At 38.7% G+C, this 27,087-nt stretch overlaps 1 protein-coding gene across 6 annotated transcripts in view; it reads left to right on the forward strand.

The window, feature by feature from the left end:
- The window catches only part of whrna (whirlin a), a 146,279-nt gene that overhangs the window by 85,325 nt on the left and 33,867 nt on the right, over positions 1 to 27,087 (forward strand). For 5 of the 6 annotated variants that reach the window (XM_077542439.1, XM_077542440.1, XM_077542441.1 and 2 more), the window contains exon 5: positions 10,676 to 10,712. The exons of the other annotated variant lie outside the window; for it this stretch is intronic. In XM_077542439.1, the coding sequence (XP_077398565.1) occupies positions 10,676 to 10,712 (37 nt within the window). The remainder of the gene's footprint in view (positions 1 to 10,675; positions 10,713 to 27,087) is intronic. 6 annotated transcript variants of the gene reach the window in all.

Raw genomic sequence — 27,087 nt, forward strand, 5'->3', positions numbered from 1 at the left:
GTGGACCGTATTCTTTATTGATAGGGAAAATGAACGATTAATAGTTTTGTATGTTTTAATGGGGTATAAGCTGGGGAATCTCTTGCCACCTCATAATTAGATCCTGATTCAGTTTGATTATTGATTCATCAGGGCTGGGTTTTAAAAAAAAATCAAATAATCAATATCAAATCGATTTTTCTTTTCAAACCCAATATTGATTCATAAAACCAGGAATCCATTATCTAAATACCCCTTTTTCCCATAAATTCTTAAGAAAATAGAATTTTAAAGGCAAATTTTTTTCTATCTTACTTTTTCTTGAAATTTACAAAATTAAGTATTTTCTTACATTTATGAGACCTGATTTATTGCAATTCAGAATATTTTAAATTATTAAATTAAAATCATGAAACACTTTTCATCCTTGCTGATGTCAATTTTTGTGTAACATTAAGCGATTATAACAGGTGTTACTTTCATTAATGAACTAAATCATTTGACCAGTTACTGCCGTCGCAAAATTTATTTGGAATTTAATATGTGTGGAGTTTTTATCATGTCCATGACATTGAAGAAGACATTATGTTCCATAATTAATCGATATCAGATTAATATTAATAATAATGCATCTGATTTTATAGCGCTTTTCTAGACACTCAAAGAGTGCATTACAGATATATTATTCATGCACTCACACATTCACATGGTGGCGGTAAGGTACTTAAGTAGCCACAGCTGCCCTGCGGCAGGCTGACGGAAGCGTGACTGCCAGTGTGCGCCTACGGCCCCTCCAACCACCACCATACATTCGCACCTTCCATACACCAGTTTGAGTGAAGTGTCTTGCCCAAGGACACAACGACACATGACTCAGGGAGAGCGGGGATCGAACAGCCAACCTTCTGGTTACTGGACGCCCGGCTCTAACCCTGAGCCACGGCCGCCACTTAATTGATTGGTTGATAATTAGATTGAACACAAGTGAATCCAATCACGAAAAATCGAATCGAACTGAACTCTTGTGAATGAAAATCGAATTGATGGAGGAAATTAGATTCGATACCCAGCTCTATCAGTGAATTGATGCCTCTCGATTCATCCAGATACATCATTTAAAAATGATAAGAATGTATCTCTTAAAAGAGTTTTTGTAATAAAGTATTAATTATATATGACTGGAAAATGTCCATGTCTGTGATATTACATAAAGCTAAATTTAAGAAGTGTATAAATTAGAATGTAACATTTTGTGCCCAGCGCAAGTCTAGTGCAAAGCACAATTAACTGTTAGCATGGGTGGGGTTTTCCTTCTTTTGGTAATTTTCTAGACTTTGCACAGGTAGAATTCACCATAACGAGGCGGTTGCGTCGTCGTGCACCGTTGTGGTTGGAAAAGTAGCCTTTTTCTGGCCATCCCTCATTTGCATCAAAATCTGGGATGTCACAGTAGGCTCTACTTTTAGACCCAATTGTGGGGAGGCAAAGCGAAGTGGCCGAGGTAGAGTCCAAAAAACAAAAGGGTTTTATTAGTTAAACAAAAACAAGGTGGTGCACAACATGCCAACAGGAAACAACAAGGTCCTAAATGCAAGCGAACTCAAATGGCAAGAAAAAACGGGGCAATGACAATGGACCGGCACAGACTGGACACACAACACAACAGACTAAATACATTACCCTAATAAAACACACCTGGGGAACACAATAGGCTGAGAGCAGATTGGTCAGACACACTGGGAAGGAAAGAAACACACAGGTGGACATAATCACACATAACGAGACAAGGGGAGGAATCAGGAACACATGACAGACACCAACCACAGACAAAAACAACAAACACACCCATAATTATCAAAATCCAACCCCTACAAAACCGAAACACAACATGGGAGGTAGGAATGTGCAGTAGGCTTCACATTGCGGAAGCAAATTGACTTGTTAGGCTCTGAGAGATGAGATGTGCACAGCTGCTCTACCATTTAGACCTGCTTTTACCAAGTCTAAAATTTAGTCTACTTTACTACAAACCAAATTGCCTGATGCGCCGGAGGGTTGGCATCCACTGGAACGCCGAGGTAGCCATCGCGCATCTACCAAATTCACAAACACATAAAAATAGACTTGCGCCAGCACGAAAATTTTGATGTGCCCAATTTTACGTCAATTGCACATGCCATGCGTCTGACTATGAAATACAGTTCCGAGAGATGCTAATTGCCTCATCAACAATCAGTTGCACATCATTAACAAAATTGTTAACAGTTAATTATTCACTAAATGATTGTCATAATTCTAATTTCCCCACATAACCAAAATGCATTACTGTGGTTGATCCAGGTAATTTTAGCCTCAAGCATTGAATTGATAGCAGTTAGATAGTTGTCGCTGACAATGTTTTGCCTCTCATCCAGGCAGGCTTGATCAGTTTAAGCACCAAGGCTAGATAGGCCAGCTCTAGTCTGAATGTTGGTGTGGAAGCCCGATTTTTTTTTTTTTAAGCTCAAGGCAAGCCACCACGAAAGATATCGTTTTGGGATGCAAAATGACAGTTGTTAGAATGCAAAGGAGGAAGGCCTCCCACCAATGGCAGTCATTGGCTGTTGGGCTGTGTTGTTTGTTTGTGATTTGTTAGGGGCGCATTTATTGAGTCTCTTTGGAATACTGTACTCCAACGAATATATTTTTCAAAAGTTGATGTCCACACAAGGTCACATGAAAACCCATTTGCAGGCTGTCAAGACCACCTCGTCACTATATAGCATATAAAGTACACTATAAAAGGCCATTTTAAAGGGGAAGTCAACCCCCCAAAACATTCTTGACAATATGTTCTATGGTACGATGGCGTATTAGGCCCACGTATAAATATATATTTTTTTTTGAGCATGGGGGAAATATTCCAAGAAGAAAACTCACAAATTTGCCACTTTATAAAGAAAAACTCGGAGGTTTGTGCCAATACTTTTCGGTCGGGTTTTCAAATAAGGACATAGTAATTGCTTTAGCAGAGATTAACCATATGATATTAAGTATTTGCTCTTTAATGTATTGGGTACGGCTAGCACACCCTGAGGATCAAGTTCTATCCATTTTCTTAACCACTTGTCCTCACAAAGGTCGCGGGAGGGTGCTGGAGCCTACCCAGTCAGCCATTGTGCCGCCCCAAGTTCATTTGTTAAAATGTATATTTACTTGTACATTTATGTTTCCTGAATTATTATTTACACATTCACACATGTTGGTATTTTTTTGTACATGTGGCTGAGTTGATGTGTCAAATCTCCGTCATTCACTTGCATTTACCTAAAGTATGCTAGCTTCTGATTTGTTAGTCAGCTGATAGGGGATCAGGAAGTGTCGCTCTAGCTCTCGTGTATGATGAGTAAAGTTTAAATTAAGAATGAATCCGTTTCCATCCTGCCTTTTGATTTTATGAACAGTGTCCCATTAACCACCAACAAAATCTCACATTAGACTACAGCTATGCTACATGTATTTCTCGTAAGTTTTTTTCTCGCAAATCTGCCACTTTATAAAGTCACAAATTTGTAAATTTGTAACTTTATATATATATATATATACAGTATATATATATATATACACATATATATATATATACATATACATATACAGTATATACATATATATATATATATATATATACATATATATATATATATATATATATATATATATACACTTTGGGATACTGTACCCCAACAAATATATTTGTCAAGTTGATGTCCACACAAGGTCACATGACGATTTGCAGGTTGTCAAGACCACCTTGTCACTATAGTGTTTCCCACACCATGTTAATACTTCGGCGGGCCACAAAAGTAAACTGGCCGGCACCCAAGAAGTTTTCAAGAAAATGTATTAAAAAATATATATTAAAAAAATGGCGTGACCAAATATACTGCATGTAATGTTAGTTTGCCGTCACTTTATGGATCGTGAGGCTAGAGGAACCGTAGTAACAAGACAAGTAGATTTCAAAGCCGCGGGAAGCACTGTAACATATACTGTACAGTATATACAGCCATTTTACCATTGACGGCTATAGACGTCAAATGATTGATTTTTACTGGGCTGGCAGTGAATGAGTTACCATTTTCCTGGAGGTCCTCCCGGATGCCTCCAGGGGGCCGTACCGGACTCTCTTGTACCCGGGGGAGGCTCCCTGGTGAATTTTGAACATTTTCCCTGGTTCCTGGAGGACTCCAGGAAATGGCTCCAGGGCCTTTTTGTTTTTTTTTTTACAATTTTTCCAATGGTACAATATGGCCTGTCGCTGTACGACCTACCGCTCCAGAGATAGATTGGGGGGGGTTATATGCCGTATTTTTACCAGTCGTAGGAACCATCGATCCCGGGTAAAATTTAGGAATTTCTCGGGGCCGTATCTCCGGAACCGTAAGTTCATCCCCGGATTGGTGTCGACAAGACCTTTCCAACGGTGTATGGCCCGTGACTCCACAAACTTGGCCTTCTTTCGGCGAAGTCTGGGTATACTTTTTTCGATTTTTACTGGGCTGACAGTGAATGAGTTAAACAATCATACCCCCCCCCCCCCCCACACACACACACACACAAAAAAAGCACTATAAAAATAGCAAATTGAGTAAAGAATATCAAAATATTGTGTTTTAAATAACAAAGCAAAGCTATTGAACGATTATATGAATGCTGTGCTATGGACTAATTGATTCAATCAATCAATCGGCCATTCATATATTGTTTTCAAAGGTTTGCAGTACTTTGTCTGCCATATTTGGCTACTGTAAACAGAAAGGAAAACAGTCTAATTCCATTCACAGATCACATTTTATGATTTCTTTAATCTTCCGTATCTTCCACTACGCTCCCCACAATATCCACCTCCATACTTAACCTTTGATAAGAAGTGGGCATTTAGGATCTGCAAAGTTGATATTGATTAAACTGGTCTTATTATCAGCAACCCAGAATAAGCAGCACAAAGAGAAGACAGACTATTTTCTATTGTGGTGTGTCTGGATAAGTAGAGTTGGCCAGCATTTTAAAGAAGAAAATGTATCACTGACAAACATCAACATATATCTCCCTCTAGCCATTAGCGTAATGAAAAATAGCCAGATGCTTGGGATTTAGCAGCAGCTTGTGCAGAGAAGTGAAAAATGTGGGGTAATGGAAAAAGGCAACAAAAAAAACAAACACCTTCTTGAGCGTCTAATGTGATCAGACATCCTTCCTTCTGATAGGAACTATCACACGAATTCTGTGGCAATTGCTTCACTCGAAAAGGCCAGACCTCCTTTGAAAATGCCACCGCTAATTCACCCATCTCCTGCTCATGACTGGGGGCAGTGCTTGGCTGAGCAAATTAAAGTGGGATATACTGTAAATTCCAGACTAGATTTTCATTATGAAAACACATCCAGACACAACGCTGTAATCTCCAAAGCAAACATGGATATAAGAGATACTTAACATTTTGTTTTAACAAGAAATATGCACTAGAATCTCCCTTGAGTTGCTGTGTCACGATTATTGCATTGCTTTGCAAGAGACAGATGGCTGCTCTCTGTGACTGCTTCCCCATTTGTTTCAATACCACACAACAGGGGTTTTTCGTTAGATTGGGAACTACCGTAAATCACCATAGAAGAACTGGTGTTCTATATGTATGAAAATAACAAGAAATACACGTAGAACGAACAAAGAAAGAAAAGGCAGCTATATTATTCTTAAAGACTCATAAAATATATTATTATTGAGAGTGAAATCTACACACACACACTCACATGCATGCACGATCACACACACATAAACATACTCACCCACATACAAAAAAATAATAATGTAAAAAAATAAAATAAAAAAAAGAGAGCAATGATGATGACATGTCAAATCGGTAAAATTACCGAATGAACAATACTGAGCTCTCCAGAAAAAGAAAAAAAAAAGAGAGTGAAATGTACAAACCCAATTCCAAACAAGTTGGGACACTACAAATTGTGAATAAAAACTGAATGCAATTATGTGGAAGTGCCAAATTGTAATATTTTATTCAGAATAGAACATAGAGAACAGGTCAAAAGTTTAAACTGAGAAAATGGGAAAACTATGTTGATTTTAAATTCCATGGTGTCAACAAATCTCAAAAAAGTTGGGACAAGGCCATTTTCACCACTGTGAGGTATCCCCTCTTCTTCTTACAACTTCTGCAAACGTTTGGGGATCGAGGAGACAAGTTTCTCAAGTTTAGAAATAGGAATGCTGTCCCATTCTTGTCTAACACGCGTCTCTCTAACTGTTCAACTGTCTTGGGCTTTCTTTGTTGCACCTTCCCCTTTATGATGCGCCAAATGTGCTCTAAAAGTGAAAGAATTGGACAGGCTGGCCATTTCAATACTTGGATCCTTTTCCTACGCAGCCATGATGTTGTAATTGGGAAATGCAAGATCTTCTCTGAAAGCGATGATGCCTGGATGGGAGCATATGTTGTTCTCCAATCTGAATATACCTTTCTGCATTGCTGCTTTTTTTTACTGAGTTTTATACTCCAATCAAGTTGCCAATGGACCTCATTAGTGGTAACTGGTCTTCCAGCTGTTTTTTATTTATATAAGTGCAATTGACTTAGCCTCTTATTGCTACCTGTCCCAACTTTTTTTTTTAATTGTTAGCACCATGGCATTTACAATCAACATATTTTTCCCTTAAAATTATAAATTTTCGCAGTTTAAACTTTTGACCTGTCATCTATGTTCTATTCTGAGAAAAAAAAAATATGGCACTTCCACATAATTGCATTCAGTTTTTATTCACAATTTATATAGTATCCCAACTTTTTGGGATTTGGTTTTGTATTTTTGTAATTCCATCATGACCATTGGTTAACTGAATGACACACATTCATACTTGTGTTGTCTGTTTTTGTCTTTTCTGGACACTCAAAGACGCTTCACAATGGATACATAATTCATGCACTCACATATTCACACTCTGGTGGTGATAAATTACGTATTTAGCCACAGTTGCCCCTTGGCAAACTGATGGAAGTGTGGCTGCCAGTGCGCATCTACAGCCCAAGGGCACAACAAAACATGACTTGGAGAGAGCGGGATTCTGGTTTAGACTGGCTCTCTCTCCTGAGCCACGGACGCCATGGATAATCTTACTCATCAACTCATTTTAGTGAACTTGAGTTCTGTTGCTCAGCTACAAAAAAAAAAAAAGACGATTTGAAACAGCAATACACAATACACGGAATCTAACTTCCTGGATCAATCTATTTGTATTTACTTTTGTTCATTTGCACACAGTGAGGGAAGGCAGCTTTATTTATATTGTGCATTTCATATGCAAACACACAACATGCAAGATGTAACGCACACTCTAGGCCAGATGCAATAAAGGCATGCATAGCTTTTGGAGGCGCTAGCCCATATAAATGGAGCAATTAGGGAGCGTGTAATCCACTAAATACGCACAATGGGGAAATTCAGTACTAACTACGCTGTCAACCAGTTTGCGCCCCGGTGTGCCGGGAGCTTTTGTGCGCACGTAACTTAGGTCATTTGCATACATTTGTCTGAGAAATTGCTCACCTTTATGCAAATGAGACTCATTGATAAACAGCGTTTAAGTCACTAATGCCAGCACTAATAGTCACTCGCCGTTTGAGTGACGCAAACAACGTAAATGAAAGGCTGATGTAAACTTGGCACTTCCTCGAATCAGTCAAAGGCTCTAATGCAGAATTTCAAGTGATCATGGCAGTGGTGTCACGTAGAAGGCCAGGCAGAGGTGTCCGCCCCCCTATTCACGCAAATCACACAAGCTATTCGCCGGGGTTTGGGGGGTTCGCGGAGGTCATTTTGCAATAATTTTCATGTGATAGATGCTTTAACAGTCGTTATGCTATATGAAAAGCCATCTCTACTGTATGCCTACGTCAACCTCTGAAAGTATAAAAGATGATCACATCAATAACTTGTATTTTATGGACATTAAATGAATGAACGAATGACCAATCTTGCTTTCTGATTATGTCATCTTTCTCGCAACGATTACTATACTGCCGTGTTCATGGTGCAAATCCATTGCCATGTGTGGTAAATCAGGCGCAAATTTGCTCCCAGCTGTCAAACTTTGTGGCTGTGTTTGCGCAGGTATATCATTAGAGCAATATCCTTAGTGAATAGGACGTTAACAGGGAGCAAGCTGCGGGTGCAATTCTGGAGCAATATTTGCACTCTTTGCGGGCGCAGCGCATTCTTTGTGGATTTGTCCCTCAATGTCCAAATAAGTACACAGTAATATAAATTAAAACATAATAATTAAGAATAAAGGATACATTTGCCTTTATATCTCTTAACAGTTACCACCAAAAAAAGAAATCTTTTAAATCCCCTTTAAACAGGCATATATATAGATATGTGTGTGTGTGTGTCTGTAAATAAAAACATAATTTTTAAGCAACATATAGACTACTCGATCGAGCGGAAATGTGTACCATTTTATTTTTAAATTAATAAATTATGTTCTAATTCTTCTTAGTATATCACAGAGTCCCAGCTATTTTTGGAACACATCCATTACTCATGCTGTTCTGTTGTCACTTTTTTTTTTCTTTCATACTCGCAGAAAAATTTATTTTTAATCGCTACTGCCACATGTTGATGAAAAATTAAACAACACACCCCTTCTTCACGTACACAATGCGCAAATTATGTCACATCCGCAAACAGAGGGGGAATTCACACCCGAATCCAGTCTGAAAACTATTGGCCAGACAGAGTCTTTTAGGAGTACCCATTGTGAACAGCTGAGGTGTTAATGTACTAATTAAAAGATTCAGCCATAAATGGTCAAATAAATAGTCTATTGCAAAGATTTTCTGGGCTAAATTGTTACAGAAAGCATCGTTAATTGAGCATTTTTTTTTATTTTTTACCTCTTTTGGAGGAGGAGTCGCTGGAGCCTATCCTAGCTGGCTCCGGTTAGTAGGCGGGGTACACCCTGAACTGGTTGCCAGCCAATTGCAGGGCACACAGAGACGAACAACCATCCACACTCACAATCACACCTATGGACAACTTGGAGTGTCCAATCAACCTGCCATGCATGTTTTTGGAATGTGGGAGGAAACCGGAGTACCCGGAGAAAACCCACGCAAGCACGGGGAGAACATGCAAACTCCACCCAGGAAGGCCGAAGCCCAGACTCGATCTCACGTCCTCTGCACTGGGAGGCTAACCAGTCAGCCACCGTGCCGCCTCAAGTTCATTTGTTAAAATGTATATTTACTTGTACATTTATGTTTCCAGAATTATTATTTACGCATTCAGGTGTCAAATCTCTGTCATTCACTTGCATATATATATATATATATATATATATATATATATATATATATATATATATATATATATATATATTAAAAAAAAAATTAAGATGCTTTAAAAGTTAAGTGGTTTTCTTGCAATTATTTTGTATGATTGTGACTGTGCCACGTTATCGTCAATGTTTAAATTTGGGTTGTGTCGTTAACTGAAGGAGCCCCTGTAGTCAAGCTCAGATGGAAATCTCAGTTGCAATCAAAGTCTGACCTCAGGCCAAACAAACTTGCTAATGAAGAAAACAGTATGAGCCTAAACTGCATAATTACAAAATAACTGCTGTTTAGTGCATAGGCACAAACAACGGTCAATCCTCCCACCCGAACGCGGAGAGAGGCCACCTTGAAGGTTCAGGTCCGAGCTCCCCGCCTGCCAGAGAGGTGACGTTCCACATCCCTAGAGCCAGCTTCTGTGGCCGGGCATCAGACCGCCACGGTCCCCTCTCAGGTAGTGAGCCTAAGGGAAGGTGGACCCACGGTGCTACGATGGCTCGGCTGGTCCAGAGGGACACAGGCCCAGTTGCCAGGCGCTCGCCTTCGAGCACCGCCACCAGGCCTGGCACCCAGGGGAACCCCCCTGTAACCCACGTCCAGGTGAGGGAAAACCAAGTCCATTGATTGTAATCATCAAAAGGGAGATCTTGAGCTACACTTTGTCATGTCCCTCACCTAGGACCTATTTGCCATGGGTGACCATGTCAGGGTCTTAAAGCCCCGGGTGACTTAGCTCTTACAATCATTGGGACTCACAAACCCCTCCACAATGAGGGACTTTCACACAGCCATTGTGTAAAATTTTAGCTTTCAGGCATAGCAGCAGCACAGAAAAAAAGGGTGCCTTGACATGCAGATTGAAAGAGAGTTAAAGGAACTCAGTAGACCAAGGTCAAATCTCATGTAGTCCTTTTGCGTCAACAGCACGAAACGAGAGCAACTAAATCTTTTTCTTTCTTTTTTATACTGCTTTTCTTCAGACCAGACATGATTGTCAACACTCAACACAGTCAATAAAATGTGCGGTGCTGATGCAACCTGAGTGTGTGCAAACTGGGCAAAGTACTCGGCGTTCCCTTCTTAAAGGAATAAATCAGCTATCAAGCATATAAAGCACAGCAGACTAGACTTTAAGTAAGATTAAAGAGAAAAAAAATGAGAAATTGTGATTTAATGCAGCGGATTCTCATATCATAAGGCCATTCCTTGTCACAGTAATCATTAGATGATAATCTCATCATTTGTGTGGACGATCAGCTGCTCCTCTTGTTGCCTGCTGTCTAATGTGTCTTCATTGCCTGTTTTTGACAGATACTCTGTGGACCAGGGGGCATCTGCTGCTGGAAAGGTGAGCTTTAAAAAATACCATATATTTGCTCATCTGTAAGTAAGTACCATATGTCTGTGAGGGAGGATATATTACCCATATTAATCGACTACATTGGACCTTCATGATTGAAAAAAAATGTTTTAGGAGGCTTTTGAGTTGTTGATTTGTTGAGATTTTGAATATGTAATATGACACATGGCGGCACGGTGGGTTAGCACGTCCGCCTCCCAGTGCAGAGGACGTGAGTTCGAGTCTGGGCTTCAGCCTTCCTGGGTGTTCTCCCCGTGCTTGCGTGGGTTTTCTCCGGGTGCTCCGGTTTCCTCCCACATTCCAAAGACATGCATGGCAGGTTAATTGAGCTCTCCAAGTTGTCCATAGGTGTGATTGTGAGTGTGGATGGTTGTTTGTCTCTGTGTGCCCTGTGATTGGCTGGCAACCAGTTCAGGGTGTACCCCGCCTACTGCCTGAAGCCAGCTGGGATAGGCTCCAGCACCCCCGCGATCCTTGTGAGGAAAAGCGGTTGAGAAAATGGATGGATGGATGGAATATGACACATGCCGTCGTGGGGACGGGGTCTATCTCTTTTCCTGCTGAAAACGTGAAGTAGCGTTTTATGAAATTCCACCGTGGGCCGCCAACATTGTTAATTGATGTCAACTATGCTTGTTTGTTCCTCCAATGGGCAGCGCAACTCTTGGGCACCTCTGGTTTCATGAATGAGTTGAAAAAAATAAACACCCACTAACTATGGCCAACAGATGGCAGCATTGTGTCTCTTTTCAATGTTATCCTGTGGCTCAAAGCAATTGAAATGACATGACAACATGATGGATCTTAGGAAATAAATTTTCAAGGATGTCGTGAATGATCAAAGCGTTTGTCACATTAAATCTAATTCACAGAATGTCACTAAACTAAAATATTAGTGTCAAACTCACTGTTGTGCGGAAAATATATCTTTTCACAAAAAGCTTGTTTTCTCCTTATTTTTTCCATTATAGCTTGCTGTCACTCAAATAATCTATTTTCAAATGGTGGTTACTAAAGAACGTAATAAGGTAGAATCATACTTTTTTTTCTAATGAGAGAATTTAATCCACTCTTTCATATGTTATTACATAGTCATAGTACACAATATTCTGCTTGCTTGGAAAGATGAGTGAAAATGGTCAAAATTGGCTGGCACGCTAGGGGGTTTCTTTTTGGATAAAGTAAAAAAAGTTAATTGTGACAATTATCCATTAGGATGGGGTAGGGGAGGGGGGGGGCATAGGAGATGACGGACATGAGGCGAATACTATTCATTCATCAACCGGGGTTTGGGTGTTGATAGGGTGATTGGCAGGCGGTGGTTGGACGGGGGGGTCGTTAGCTGAGGTAATTCTGCCGATTAATATTTATTCACTGTTGGGGGTGGTGGGCCTGGTGACCAGCCTGAAAATGGACCGGCCATGTAGGAACCCACGAAATTCCTGATGGCCAGACCGCCCCCGGTTTGAACTTTTTAGGTCTTTAGCCACATAGTCTTGTACTTGTGAGTGGTTAAGTAATATTGGAAAAGAACAGTTTAAAAAATATATCATCTCTTCACCTCTTTTGTTAATAGTTGTATTGTGTTAACAGAAATAAATATGTAAGGTAAATAAGTGGTATGCATAAAACTTTTGTAAGAAAATTACCGGTAACTCTATTTACGTAGTATTTTTTGTGTATACAAACGGTCATGGCATGGACCAGCAGAGGGACCTATGTTGTGCTTCTCGCGCTGCGTCACATTCATTGATGGCGTAGATAATGCATTGGTGTAAACCAAAAACTAGTTGTATCCCTCTATGGCAGAGGTGGGCAATCTCGGTCCTCGAGGGCCGAAGTCCTGCAGGTTTTGGAGGTTTCTCACTTCCAACACAAGCTGATTCCAATCAACAGGATCGTTATCAGGCTTATGCAGAGCTTGCTGATGAGCTGATCATATATCAGCTGTGTTGGAGAAGGGCAACATGCAAAACCTGCAGGACTCTGGCCCTCGATGCCCACCTCTGCTCTATGGCATAACGCAAAAAGCTGGCTAATTAAATATTTCAATCAGACTTAGTCCTGTGGCCAATTTTTCCATTTTGTATTTTTGATCTGAGCCTAAAATTGAAGTATGAAAAATCTACATTTTGTTCCTCTTTTTTTGTTGGTTGAAAAAAATAATCACTTTACTATCATTTGTAGGCAGAAGGATTTGTGCTTATTTTCCAGGTTATTATGGAAAAAGACTATTTAAACTTAATGTAAAGAACAATAAATAGTTGTTAAGTTTTCTTTAAGTGTGTTATTTTTTTGTAACTGTGTGTTTTCACCTATAGTATTTTTATATTACTTCACAATCATTTTTAGCCACATAGTGGGTCAAAAACGGATTAATTGCATTTCCATTCATTTCAATGGGAAAAAGTACTCATGGTACTAATTAGGCTCATAACTTGAGGTTCCATTGTACTGTTTTTTTAATTGTCTGGATTGTATGCCCTTTTTTGCCTTGATCACCTGCCCCAAAAATGTCTGTGGCTCTGTGTATGTGCCTACATAGATTTACTGGTGATGTTACGAACTTTCCAGGTCATGTAAACCTGAACAATCAAATTTTCAAATCAAACTTTCCATTTTGTCCAATTTTCCATTTTGGATTTTTGATCTCAGCCAAAAATTGAAATAGGAAAAATCAGCATTTTTGTTTTCATTGTTTTGGTGTTTGGTGGAAAATACGAATGATATACAGATTTTAAACATTTTGTGCCACTCTGCACTCTATAGAATCATAACAAATTTAAGTCAAGCATGTATGTAACAAAAAATCAACAACATTGCTTTCTATTACATTATACTGCAGCACCACTAACCACCCATACTTATTTTTGGGCACTTCCAATGTATTCATTGTTGACTTTGACTTTGACTTTTAAGCTAAGTTCAGGGCTGTATTGGAATGAAGAAATATAAGAAGTAATGTTGGAAGAGACAGCTGCTGACGAGAGGGGAGGGGCGGAGACAAACAGCTCACTTCTCATTACCAAATCTCTGATGGACATTCTTTTCTTGACAGGTGGGGAAAAGGTACAAGAGGGAGGTGGGAGATATTTAGAGAGGAAGAGAGATGTATTAGTTCCAGACAGCTGGTCTGAAGAAGGTTTAAAAACAATCTGTTTACACAGCACAGCCGTTGCTGTAATTAAGCACGCTTTCAGAGAGACAATTTAAGACGTGCTGGTTTAAGGCAAGAAAAAAAAAAGTACATGGTCAAACAGTGAATGATAATACCGGATAAATAAATCTTCTTGAGGCATTTGATAGATATTGTACTTTGTAATAGGGCCTGACTAATAAGGATTTTTTTTTTTAGGCCGATGCTAATTCCGATATTTGACAGAATGAAACTTCGGAATGAAATTCTGATAACCAATTAATCTGTGATTAATTTAAATAATAATACATAATAAATAAAAATAATTATTGTAGTTCCCTTAAGACTGAGTTACAGACAGAATATTGGAGTGTTTTACTGATTTGTTTGTTTCAGCATTATTAGGATTTACAACCGAGAGAAAAATCAGCACAAGTATTATCAGTATTATCTTGGTCTTATGTTGTAATGTATTAATGTGTAAAAAACTAAAATAAAATTTAAAAAAAATTAAAAAACAAAAGGCAAAATTCTGAAAGCAAAAATTGAGCGATTTTTGCCTATTTTAGAATACTGTTGCTAATATTGGCCAATCAAATTTGCCAGCCGATTAATCCGTCAGACACTACTTTTTAATAAAGATGCTAAATCCCCAAATGAACACAAATTAAATTTAAATTAACAAATGTAATTGTTCATTAGTTTGTTTTTCCCCTTCTGTTTCTTCACAATGAATAATATATATATATGTGTGTATATATATATAGTTTTTTATTTTTTTATTTTTTTAGGTCATGAACAACATGTGTGTATGTGCCCTTTATCAGTACACATTATTACTCATGCTCTCAAGAGCCCGGTCTTTGACAGACTACAATCAACACCTTTCACATCCATTCCAAGTTTAGTTAGTATACTCATTAGGGCTAAGAACAGCTTAATGAATAAGAACATTGTAATCTAAAAGGGATGCCAGTGGGGTTGATTGTCTTGTAAAGACGTCTAAGCTGACACATGTGCAAAACAAGTTGGATATATAGCACTGCTGCCTGTCACGCCATTACAGCAACACATCTGTATCTAGGGTTAGGATTAGAGCAACCTAATGTGAAGGCTGGCAAACAACACGTTTCCCAAGTGTGTTGTGGTGTGAATAGGCAGCTGTGGAATTTAGATTGTGCCACCTGTTGTCCTAAGACAATTTGATGCATTATCGAGGAATTGAGTGGACACTGTCTATCCAATTGACTGTCTTATTTAATGGGTTCAGTAAACACGTCAACTCACCTCAGCTGTCAGAGGTGCCACATTACAACACCGCCCCAAAAATTATCATCCCATTAAATGCATGTTGTCAGGTGCCAGCTTGACTTTCTTCTTGCGTTGGAAGACTACAGTGACCTTAGAAATGATGCCCATTAGCCATCCATCCATCCATCCATTTTCATAACCGCTTGTCCTCAAAAGGGTCGCGGGGGGTGCTGGAGCCTATCCCAGCTGGCTTCGGGCAGTAGGCGGGGTACACCCTGAACTGGTTGCCAACCAATCGGGGATGGGCAGGCACCAGCACACCTGTGGCTCTGGTGAAGATAAGCGGTGTAGAAAATGGAGGGATGGACAATATTGTAATACACTTGAATAATTTAAGGATTTCACCTCTGAAATAACTAGCTATTATGTTTTATTCATTTGTATTCTTTTGTTCAGGGTCAATGCTGAAGAAATATCAAAATTAGATTTTTTTCTTTGCATAATTTGGCCGATTCAGTAAATCATTGCAGCACAGAACAGTGAGTACATAATATATTACTATAACTTTTTATTTAGAATTTACAGTACAAAAATTACACAAATTGGAGTTTAAATATTAGCGTTATTATACACTATATGTAGGATTGTCTATGGATGAGTTAGTGAAGTGTGTAGTCTCAATGGCCAAAAGTAAGTTTTCTAAGTAAGATAAAGTTAAGCCTATTGTTCTTGTTTTTAAGTAGGCGGCTCTGCGTTCTGGCTCGGCAACCCTGCGTCATCTGTAGTCTTTGCTTTTCAGCAGCACTTAACATTGTCATTGCCTTAAAAACAAAGTTTCATGGTCAGTTTTTGGGACCGTGGTTGTTAAATTTGAAATGTTTTACTAAACCAAGGGTTATGCTGAATTCAAGGCAGTAGCCATGCGTTTACTCTATAGTTTTTTTTAATATACTTAAAAATTGGTATATTTATGCTTAAATACCAAGAAAAAACATGTATTTTTGTCTTACATTATTTAGAGGATGGATAGATAGATAAGATAGATAAATAGATAGATAGATAGATAGATAGATAGATAGATAGATAGATAGATACTGTGGATGGATGATAATGAAGGGACAAGAGAGCCACCATTTTCATAGAATGAGCCAATAACTATTTGGGCCACCCTCAGCGGCAACAACTGAAATCAAGCGCTTTCTATAACTGACCATAAGTCACCGTGGAGTTATTTTGACCCACTATTTCTAGCAAAATTGCTTTAGTTCAAATCATCCTTGCAGAATTGCTTTTGTTGAGTAACACTGGAGGGTTTTCGAACATAATCTTTGTAAAGTCATGCAGCATGATTTTAATTGGATTCAAGTCCGGACTTATTCTAGGCCACAACAAAAATATATATATATTTTTTTAAAGCCATTCATAAATGTATTTGCTGGTGTGTTTGGGATTGTTGTCCTGCTGTAGAAACCCACGTGTGGTGCAGCTTTAGGTCACAAACTGATGTTTATATATATATATAAATATAATATTCTCCCTCAGGATTTTCTGGTAAAGAGCAAAATTCAAGGTTTCTTCAATCACAGTATGCCGTCCAGGTCCTGACGGCGCAAAAGCAGCCCCACACCATCACACTACAACCACGAAATTTGCTATCATGCTTTTTTTTCCGGAAATGCCGTGTTTGTAATGATACACACACCTTCCAAAAAGTTCAACTTTAGTCTTGTCAAACCACAGAATGTTGTTCCAAAAGTCTTTGATTTTTTTTTCCTTCTTTTTGTGTTCTTTTTGGTCTGATTTTGGCCTTGGAACTCAACCCTAGATGATTTTTCTCAGATTTTGTCATGTTTGAGAGAAATTAACATTTATGTTTTATCCTATAAACTCCTAACAGCACGATACAAATATTGTCATTTTAAGCTTGGGTTTGGAGAAACTGAAAAATAGTTGAAATACCCAACACGCTTCAATGTTTTTTGGAACAGTGTCACTTTATTTAGTAGACTGAGAACATTTATATTTGACTTCAAGTGAGGAAAATATGCTAATGAGTGGTTTGAATGTTTTAGTTTAGCCTCTGTATTTGAGTTCATGTAGTCTTCTGCAAACAGTAGATTGTGATATCTTCACTCATGCCCTGTGGAGATTGTTGATGATGTCACTCAAAGTTTTTGGAGGGCTTGTTTACAGTTCTGTTATCCAATGTCAAGTTTTCAGCCATCTTCCCAATTCCCTAATCTGACTTTATACTTCAATGGTTTCATCCTTTTTCAGGCATGTTGACTTTGGCCAATGGTCATGCATGGCTCTGATTGATATTCCGTTTTGACTTAAGCCTCAATATTGCTTATTTTTCCAAACAGATCCAATCAGATTTGCAGTAAATACCTGGAAATAAAAGTTAAACGTCTGATCTTTTGTCACATAATCATCTTTTGATATCCGTTTCAGTTGTTTTAGGTTTCAGAGCTTTTACACTGCTAACTCAAAATTTTGCCTCCTGCCTTGCATATAAGAAAGTTTATTTTAAATTTGCCTACCAGGAGAAACTTTTGTTAAGTCTATAAAATAAGTGGGGGGTGTCTATAGCAAGTCAATTAAATATGTCTTCAACGTTAGCCTTTTTGACACTCTAATAAAAAAGTAAATGAACTACTGTAAATATTAAATGAATTCACAATCAATATGGTTGGAAGAAATGTTCCGAACAGTACTTAGTAGCAAGTAACACAAGAATATTATTGAGATATTGTTCTACTCATTATTAAAAGTATTATTAAAAGGTGTTTCATACAACCCTTACTCCTTGGCATATAAGATGGTCTATTATTGTTGCGACTACATTACTTTTAAGATCGTCTCACATAAATCATGATTTCTGAACTACATTTTTTCAAATAATTATTTTAGTACCACTGACAACATGCAACAAACAGAGCTAACTGGTAGGAACATTTTGCCTCATTACATGTTCTTCTCGACACGCTGAGTGTTCTAACTTGCAGGCTAATCTAACTGCTGCTGTATTCATGCACTCAAGATCACAGCTGACTTCCATTACAGTATTCCAAGAGAAGTCTAAAAGCTTAGTGCAGTGACGCATACTGCATTCTGTAGTCAATGTACTATTTAAAGGCTGATTGGAAGTCATTATTCCACTGCAAAATGCCAGACCTCAGGATGGCAAACTTTAAAATCTAAATGAATCCGGTGATGAATGAGTGCAGCTGGAAAACCACACCAAGGGAAGCAGTATTTCTGAATGTTGCCCTTGGAGTCTGTGATAAAAATGAGCTCCGGGGAGGGAGGGCTGACTGAATGAATAGACTGAGGCTGATTGATGAGATAGTTTTCTCTCCATTTGATATGAAAAAAAAATATCTAAGTTTACACTGTCACCATTTAAAAGTTCTACAGTGTTTCATACATGCATAGAAAAGTACTTACATTGATTTGTCCTTCCATCCATTTTCTGTACTTGTCCCCTATTTGCAATCAACTCCTCACACTCATAATCGCATCCATGGGCAGTTTAGATTCTTTGATTAAGGTCATTTTGAAAGTGGCGTAGACTACTAAAATCCAACCTTGTTACATTTCCCAGAATGTGCATCTATATATAATACATACAACACAGTAGTACTATGATTTACAAGCCTCTTTGTTTTGGGAAAAGAATACCTGGGTCGATATGCAACAGGTTAGGGATAGACCAGGGGTGGGCAAACTTTTTGACTTGCGGGCCACAATGGGTTTGAAATTTTGACAGATGGGCCGGAAAAGGAGCATTTGGACCTCATAGCACAGTAAAAAAAACACAGATAAATGTACAACCCAATTTACTTATAGTGTGCACTTAGGACTGCGTTTTTCAAATGTGCAAAATCCACATATTTAAAACAGCTTTTCCAATAGCTTCATTTTTATTGTTTTAGCTCAACTTTTGCTGTGTTTTTATGCTTTGTAAAGTGACCTTGGGTGTTCTGAAAGGTGCTGTTTTTAAATGAAATGTATTATTATTATTATTATTATGATTATTATAAAATAACCCTAATCCAGGTAGTACGTTTGCCTCAATGAATAAGCAAGATGTGGCATTTACACACTATTTGGCAAAGTGGGAGGAGAAATGTAAATAGATTATAATAGCACATACACTGTGATCTGTCAAACCTGGTGACTGCATCTATTATTAATAGATTTCAATTCAAGGCGTAAAGTTAAAGAATTTTTTTCCATTGGCCCACCCATTTTTAACCCGGGCCCACAGTACGTGTGACACATGCGGCTGCATGATAGCCGCTGCTGCCTGTCACGCGCTGAGGACAAAGCGCGTACATCCAATCCGTCTCTGACCACTTTTCCATCTCTGTGGGGGACGCATAGCACCCGGTGTTTGTGCAGCAGCTCAAAAAGAAGCCAAAAGCCAACGAGGAAACGCTCATAGAAGTGCTCGACGCACACCCCGGGGATGTATTCACCAATATCAACAGTCTCCTGCATGCGCGCTCCTCATCTCACCCATGACAACATGTAGAAAGACTATCTTCAGCTGTCAAAAGGATCAAAACACGCAACAGTGCCACAATGTTGACTGATAGACTGAACTCTTTGTCCCTGCTTTCTTTCAAAAAAGAATTGACCGATTCTCTGGACTATCAGGACATTATTGCTGTGTTCAACACAAAACCGTGCCGTCTCCTGCTGTAAATGTCCAAATCCAATAAGATAAGATAAGATCCACTGATTGTCACACCCATCTAAGTGGGACGAAATTTGTTCTCCGCATTTGACCCATCCCCTGAGGGAGCGGTGAGCAGCAACAGCGCCGCGCTCGGGAATCATGTGGTGATCTAACCTCCCAATTCCAACCCTTAATGCTGAGTGTCAAGCAGAGTGACAATCGGTCCCATTTTTATAGTCTTTGGTATGACCTGAATTGAACCCACGACCTCACAGTCTCAGGGCGGACACTCTAACCACTCGGCCACTGAACTGAGCAAAAAAAAAAAAAAATTGAATTTTTTTCTAGCCTTATTGGATAAGTTCGGCGGGCCGTATTTGGCCCGCGGGCTGGGGTTTGCCCATGTCTGGGATAGACTGATTATCGGCTGGGCCAATTATCGCTGCTGGTATTTGGCATTTTGACAAATATCGGCATCGGCCCTTTTTACGAATCTAAAGCTAGCATCTCACTGAGCGGTGAATGCTTGTGAATGTAGCAAATTTCATCAGGATTTTGTTCCAAAGAAATTTTGAAATGGTCGGACAATTTTTCACTTTCAAGATTTTTTGAAACCTATTACAAGCCCTGACAAAAACATCAAATTAACTACATTTGCATGCATTTGTTGCCCAGTGAGATACAGGGAACTTTATGCTGACACTGGGAACAACACCCTTCACTTTTTATTTTATTTTTTTTATTAAAAATGTTGTTTAAATTAAGAATTTTGTGGAATTTTTGGGAAAAAATAATCTACAGTAGAAAACTTTGGGTAGCCTTTTACTTGCTTAGTTTTTAATTTAGTTTAACACATGGTGATGACATGGTGAAGCTCCCTGTAATTTTTATTATTTTTAAACAAAGCTGTCTATTTATATATTTAAAATTAAAAGAAAAACTTTCAAGGTGTTGAAAATTTGAAAAGTTGTTTTAACAAACGTGATTAATGGCATTTCAACATACTTATTGTTTTTATTTTGACGCTAACATTTTCTCTTTTACTGCAAATGAATATCATCTTGGAATGCCTCCTTAAATAATCTGTATCGATATCGGCCCTGAAAAAAACATCGGTCTATGACTACTGCAGGGGCTGCCAGTTCAACTGTGTTGTTGCCACGGAGAGTTGGGAGCGCCGTGCACTCGTTACTAGCTACTTATTCAATAATGCTAATTTAAACATGTATTTCTTAGTACAGGGAGTCCTCGAGTTACAGACGAATTCCATTCCTACGCTGGCAATGTAACCCCAATTTCGTTTTAAGTCGGATTTCACCGTTAAAGTCGATATTTACATCAAAATACTTTGGACATTAATTTTTAAAAAAATGGAAACTTGTGACGCGCCTGATGGCGAGCCGACCTGCTCGATGGATGCCCGTTGCTGGAGGTAACGACAACACAACTTTAAATAACTTTAAAATGGCGTGGGAAACTAACGAAAAAGAGGGTGCTAAATGACATAACAATGTAATCGAGGACTCCCTGTATGCTGAAACGGACGATTAGGACTTGTGGATTGGCCGATGCATGTCGTGTTTGTGCAGGAAGTAAATAAGGAATCAGTCAACAAAAGTCACATCTCCTGTCAATAATTACACAACACAACACGGAGACCAGGATGTTTGATCTCCCCGCCATCTAAAATGGGTTACACTAGCTCAAACGCTTGAATTTCAAATCATCTTTTTTCATTGAAATACACTTAATCCAGGGGTGGTCCTGCAAGTTTTAAAGGTTTCCCTCCTCCAACACAGCTGATCAGGCTTATATGCAGAGCTTGCTGATGTGTCGGAGAAAGGAAACATCCAAAACCTGCAGGACCGAGTTTGCCCACGCCTGCACCTTCTATTACAAGAAAGTTGCTGTATTGTATATTTAAAATAGGAAAAATAACACTCCATGATGTTGTAAATACTTATAAAACATACATTAATGACATAATTAAAAAGAATGGAAAAGAGCTTGCCAGTTTTCCACGCACTTTTGAACAATTGATTTGCAATTGTGCTGCTCATATACACTGCTCATTGAGACATCTCAATTCCTCTCAGCTCATCATTACAGCACTAATGTTAGTTGTTCTTTGCAGAGGATGAATAATACATGACTGAATATTGTTATATTGACATGTTTGCATCAAATCCATTGCTGAAAGGGTTACAGCACCGTAATAGATTTACCGTCAGCATTAATTAAGTCAGTGAACTGAAAATACACAAAGTGTACCGCAGTTTCTTTAGTATTAACAGAATTTTAAAAAGCACGCAAAATCAAGCGGGTATTACACATGGGGTTATAGGAAAAAAATGAGAATACTGTATACATATTGAACTGGTGCCTTGGGGTGTATACAAATTCACAATTATAAACCGATTCTATGTCTCTATTTAAATTTAATATAAAACTTAAGGAAGCTTTAATTTCAAAGAGATTTGGTGCTGTGTATAGCATTGGTAGTATATTTTTGTTATTAAAATGTTAGTTTATTATTTTAGGCGAGGTCCTTGATAAACTCGTAATGGGTTTCTACCTCACCTTCAAATATGTTGTATTTTTATATATTTTTTAAATTAAATAAACAAAACAAAATGTATACTTTCATTCCAATATCATATTGGAATATATGTAATATAAAAAGGTAAAAATGTTACAAATTAATTAGGGTGTCAAAAGGAATTTGTTAGTCCCTTTAATGCAAATATATAGCACATGTGTATATGAAGGGCGGCACGGTGGTTCACTGGTTAGCACGTCCGCCTCTCGTGAGATCGAGTCCGGGCTTTGTCCTTTCTGGGTAGAGTTTGCATGTTCTCCCCGTGCGTGTGTGGGTTTTCTCTGGGTACTCCGGTTTCCTCCCACATTCCAAAAACATGCACACAGGTTGATTGAACACACTGTGATTGTGAATGTGAATGGTTGTTTGTCCAGGTGTGCCCTGGATTGGCTGCCCAAAGCCAGCTGGGATAGGCTCCAGCACCCCCGCGACTCTTGTGAGGACAAGTGGTTAAGAAATCGGATGGATGGTATATGGACCCAGTAAAGCACTATTGGAAACGGTGCAATCATTCCAATTGTGTGTGTCAGAGTGTTCACCCGAGACAAAGGGCATACAGATGAACTGGCTCCAAGAGGTGAAGATGTGGAGCAGCAGGTCTTTAGGGCTCACCTGGTAGCAGGAGGTAATAATTCATAGCGTAGGTCCATGAGTCAGACAGCCTGTGTTGGATCTGCACTGCTATCCATCAGCATATCCTTAGAATGTTCTCTAATAGTGCCGTTGGATATCTGATGATTTCACATGTCCTTCCTCATGCCTGGCCTACTCTTCCATTTGAGTGTCCTTTCTCCCGCCGTTCTGTAATCATAGCCCTGAAGCCAAACCGCACGATAAGCTAATTAATGACAGATAGGTCGCAAAGCAATACCCCGTCATTAATTCTGCTCTGACCCTAATTGGGTTTTTGCTCAATAGGAAATTACTGACCATAATATCATAGAAAAAAAAAAGAATGATTAGTAGTCAAATGGGGTCTGATATGAATACTTGAATTGTATACTAGAATGGTAATGGGATGTAAAAGGGCACTAAAGGTGGTCAGATACAACAGGACAAAGTGCATGCGTATTTATTCTTATAGCGTTATGGTGATAGCAATATATTGTTTTAGTTAATTAAGAATAATAAATGTAATGAATTTACACAAACATCCAACCATAAGAAAATTAAGCCTGTACAGTATATCTTAAAAACTGTGGGTACATGAAGCTGACTTATGAAAGATTCCAATACAATTGCTTTTTAATGCTTACGTTTGCTATTTCAACAATGTAAGTGGTTTGCAAACTTACTAGCAAAACACAATAACAATTTCTGTAAAGATTATTTTGATTTATAAATTGTACCTTGCACACTAAAGGTGCATTGTGCCGTTTAAAAAGGTCATATTAAAGCTTTGTCTACTACACGCATGCTCCACCAATGCCCAGATGAGTACGAAGATCCCTGACTGTTCTACTCTGACTTCACCTAACAGCTTTTATCTTCCCTTTATAGTAGAGTGTGCGGACCCTGCACACTCCACAGTTTCTTTGGGGATTGGAGGGGCGGAGTTTTTCTTACCTAATTTGAAATCATGTCTTCATTTGTCAACTGTGACTTTCGCTTTAAGACCGTGCACGTACTCGCACACGCACCATGAAGGAACCTGACTCAGATGTTGCAGTTACGCTTTTGGACAGAGGTGCCAGTTGCGAGTAAAAAAGTGACAAACTGCAGAAAGATCCTTATAAGCAAAATACAGTGTATGCCTCAAGACCTCAAATGAGGGTTCTACATCAAAATACATGCACATACATGAGATAAAATACATTATGTACAATTGTTTGTGCTGAGGGAATACTTGTAATACAGCTTTTGTTTTTTGCAATAATCATGCCCTGTTGATTTTTTTTTTGTGCCACATTTCTGTCCTTAATTACCCACATAGCATAGTTTCACACACAGTTTGGTTTTCCTTCAAGGTTTATCATACCTCACAGACAAAACGTGATTGAACATATTCACCGTGTCAATACCTACAACTGTAGCTCAATGTACCGATAAGTTAATGAAGCATGAATTGAGAAGTAGGTGGGGAAAGTTATTCCCCCACCAACAAATTACAACAGAAATCACGTCAGATTAAAATTCCTTTTGAGCATTTACCCTGAAAAGTGGAAATGTAATGTCGGTTTGTTATAAATTTGACAGCAATGAATCTGTTGAACTGTTAAGAAGTACTGTATGTTTTTATTCTATAATGTGGTCCCTAGCCCCGGAATCCAGCCATCCATCCATTTTCCACAGCGCATATATGTATGTAAATTCACCAGCACTAAATGGCTTCCTATATTACAATAGCCATCATCATCTATCATCCACGGTCATCCCTTTGTCTTCGAATACACACAATTTTTAGTTCATTTAATGCTCGCCTAAGCAATTGTTTTTGTGTGACTGACAATAGGGGTGTACTCTATTCATGATATTTTGTATTATTATTATTATTTAGAATAGGGGTGCCCAAGCAGTCAAATGCAAAGAGCCACAATTTTGACATTTACTGCAAAGAGCCACATCATACACACGGCCCGGGCACACATAAACTGCCCTCATCCCGTCCCCCCACTCCCGTCCTCTCTTTTGCATGTTTTGATGAGCTCTCCCCTTCATTGTATGCCTTTTTAACCTGTGCAATAAATACACACACTACCCCCTCCCACCACATGGCTGGAGGGGGTATGATAAAGATGATGAAGACCATGATGATGATGTGTTCAATCAATTGATTTTGACAATGACACAGAGGGTTCGATGCGCACTGCTGGCATATTTATGAATGAAATATGATGACATCCACAATACAGCACTGCACAAAATCTGTCTGCCTGCTCTTCGATCAAATCCACCAAAATTGCTTTACACTACCTGCAACTTAAACTGCTCCGTGTGAAAGAAAAACCCCACATTCTTAACCTCTAGTATGGCGTTACGTGATCTGGAACATGGGAAGTTGGACTTGAAAAATCAAGATGCACAAGTTTTTACACCAAGCGTATGTGTGCTGTCTATGAAAATAGAGCCAATAATGTGGAGTTCATTTTTATTAAAATTTTCATGAGACAGAATGGCAGCCACATACCAGGGTGGATGGCGATGTAACCCCAAACATAGCAAGTTTGTTTCATTGTTACTATTCTGTTCATGTGAGTGGCTTTTCTGCCCACAGTGCTGTTTGGCAATGAACACAAAGGAGCGCCTGAAGCGCTAATCTGCTCCTGGGTGAAATTCACTTTATACTCATTTTGATGTGCTTCAAAGTGCTTGAATTAAGGACTTGTGCTATTAAACTGTTAATTTAGTAAAACTGTCTGTGTAAACATGTGCCCGCAGTCTTGGAAATTATTAATGGAGGATCTTGGTGCTATAGTCACATAACCAATCACAAACAGCAAAGATGCATCCTGGTTCAATGTCTTCTAACCAAAGTCATATAGACCAGTCATTCCTCCATGTGCGTTAATTCATTGTAGCCAAGCTAAAATTCTGATCAGCCCGCAAATTGATTTTGCTGCTTATAATTGAATTCTCTATGCATAAACGATTAAGGAAGTTGTATTGATAAACAGCAGCTGTCTATTTCTTGATGAAGGCTGAGACCGTGGTAGTTGGAAGCCTGTTAAGGAGCAGCAAACAGGATGTGACTTCAAGGTCCACACTCTCATCTCAAAGCACTCTCATTAGACTGTCTGATGGAGGCGCTTTATATCTTGCACTGTGATTAAATCAGAACAGTCCCCGTGGGCAATAAAAACAGGAGTTAGTGAGTGAAGCACCTCCTGTCATGTCATAAATATGTCTCTTTATTAGACATTTTTTTTCTATAGCAGACAGACGCCCTCACAAATTATCTACAAAACTTTAAAGCCTTGGATTTTCGCAAATTTTAATGGTTCAGGTGTTTCTCCAAATTCACTGTTAAAAACCAACGGCAAACCATATTCTTCTGATTTGATTCAAAACAAGTCTCACCATCCATTGTTGAATCTCTCACATTATCAGTATGTGTGACGAATGTTTTAACTCCAAATGAACTCAATAATGTCCAGCTAGCCAGTCTATTTACGCCTATGTGTTACTTCGGCGTTTGGCCACTTGGACGTCAGCCAAACAGGAGACGACAGATTAGCTTAGTGCTAGCTATCTGGTACGACACAATACAGATGGATTTACTGAACCAATTCAAGAAAAACAGCCTGGGTTCCATTGTCCAGGGTCCGATAAGGGATCCTGCAAATTGAAGTAAGCGTTTTTAAACTAAAAAGGAAACGCTTTCATTCTGTAGGATGATGCTGTTGTGTACACTCCAGTTTAATACAGAGATACTTCTTCAAATAAGTGAATTAATGAGGCTATAAAAATTGTTTTGGTGTAGATAAAGTGCCACATAAGTGCACTCCATTTACCATTTTGGTCAAATTGGATACAGACGCTCCCCACCTTACGAACGAGTTACGTTCCGGACGATCGTTCGTAAGGTGAATTTGTTCGTAAGTTGCTTCAGTGCTATATTTTGTATTATAATTTATGTTTAAAGCCTATATAAGTATATTGAAGGTTTATATAAGTATGTTTAAGGCTTGTACAAGTAACCTGCATTGGTTTGTACTGAAAAAAACTTTTAATAAAATGGAGAGAATACGTA

The sequence above is a fragment of the Vanacampus margaritifer genome, chromosome 14, assembly GCF_051991255.1.
Source record: "Vanacampus margaritifer isolate UIUO_Vmar chromosome 14, RoL_Vmar_1.0, whole genome shotgun sequence".
In the NCBI taxonomy this organism is placed as follows: Eukaryota; Metazoa; Chordata; class Actinopteri; order Syngnathiformes; family Syngnathidae; genus Vanacampus; species Vanacampus margaritifer.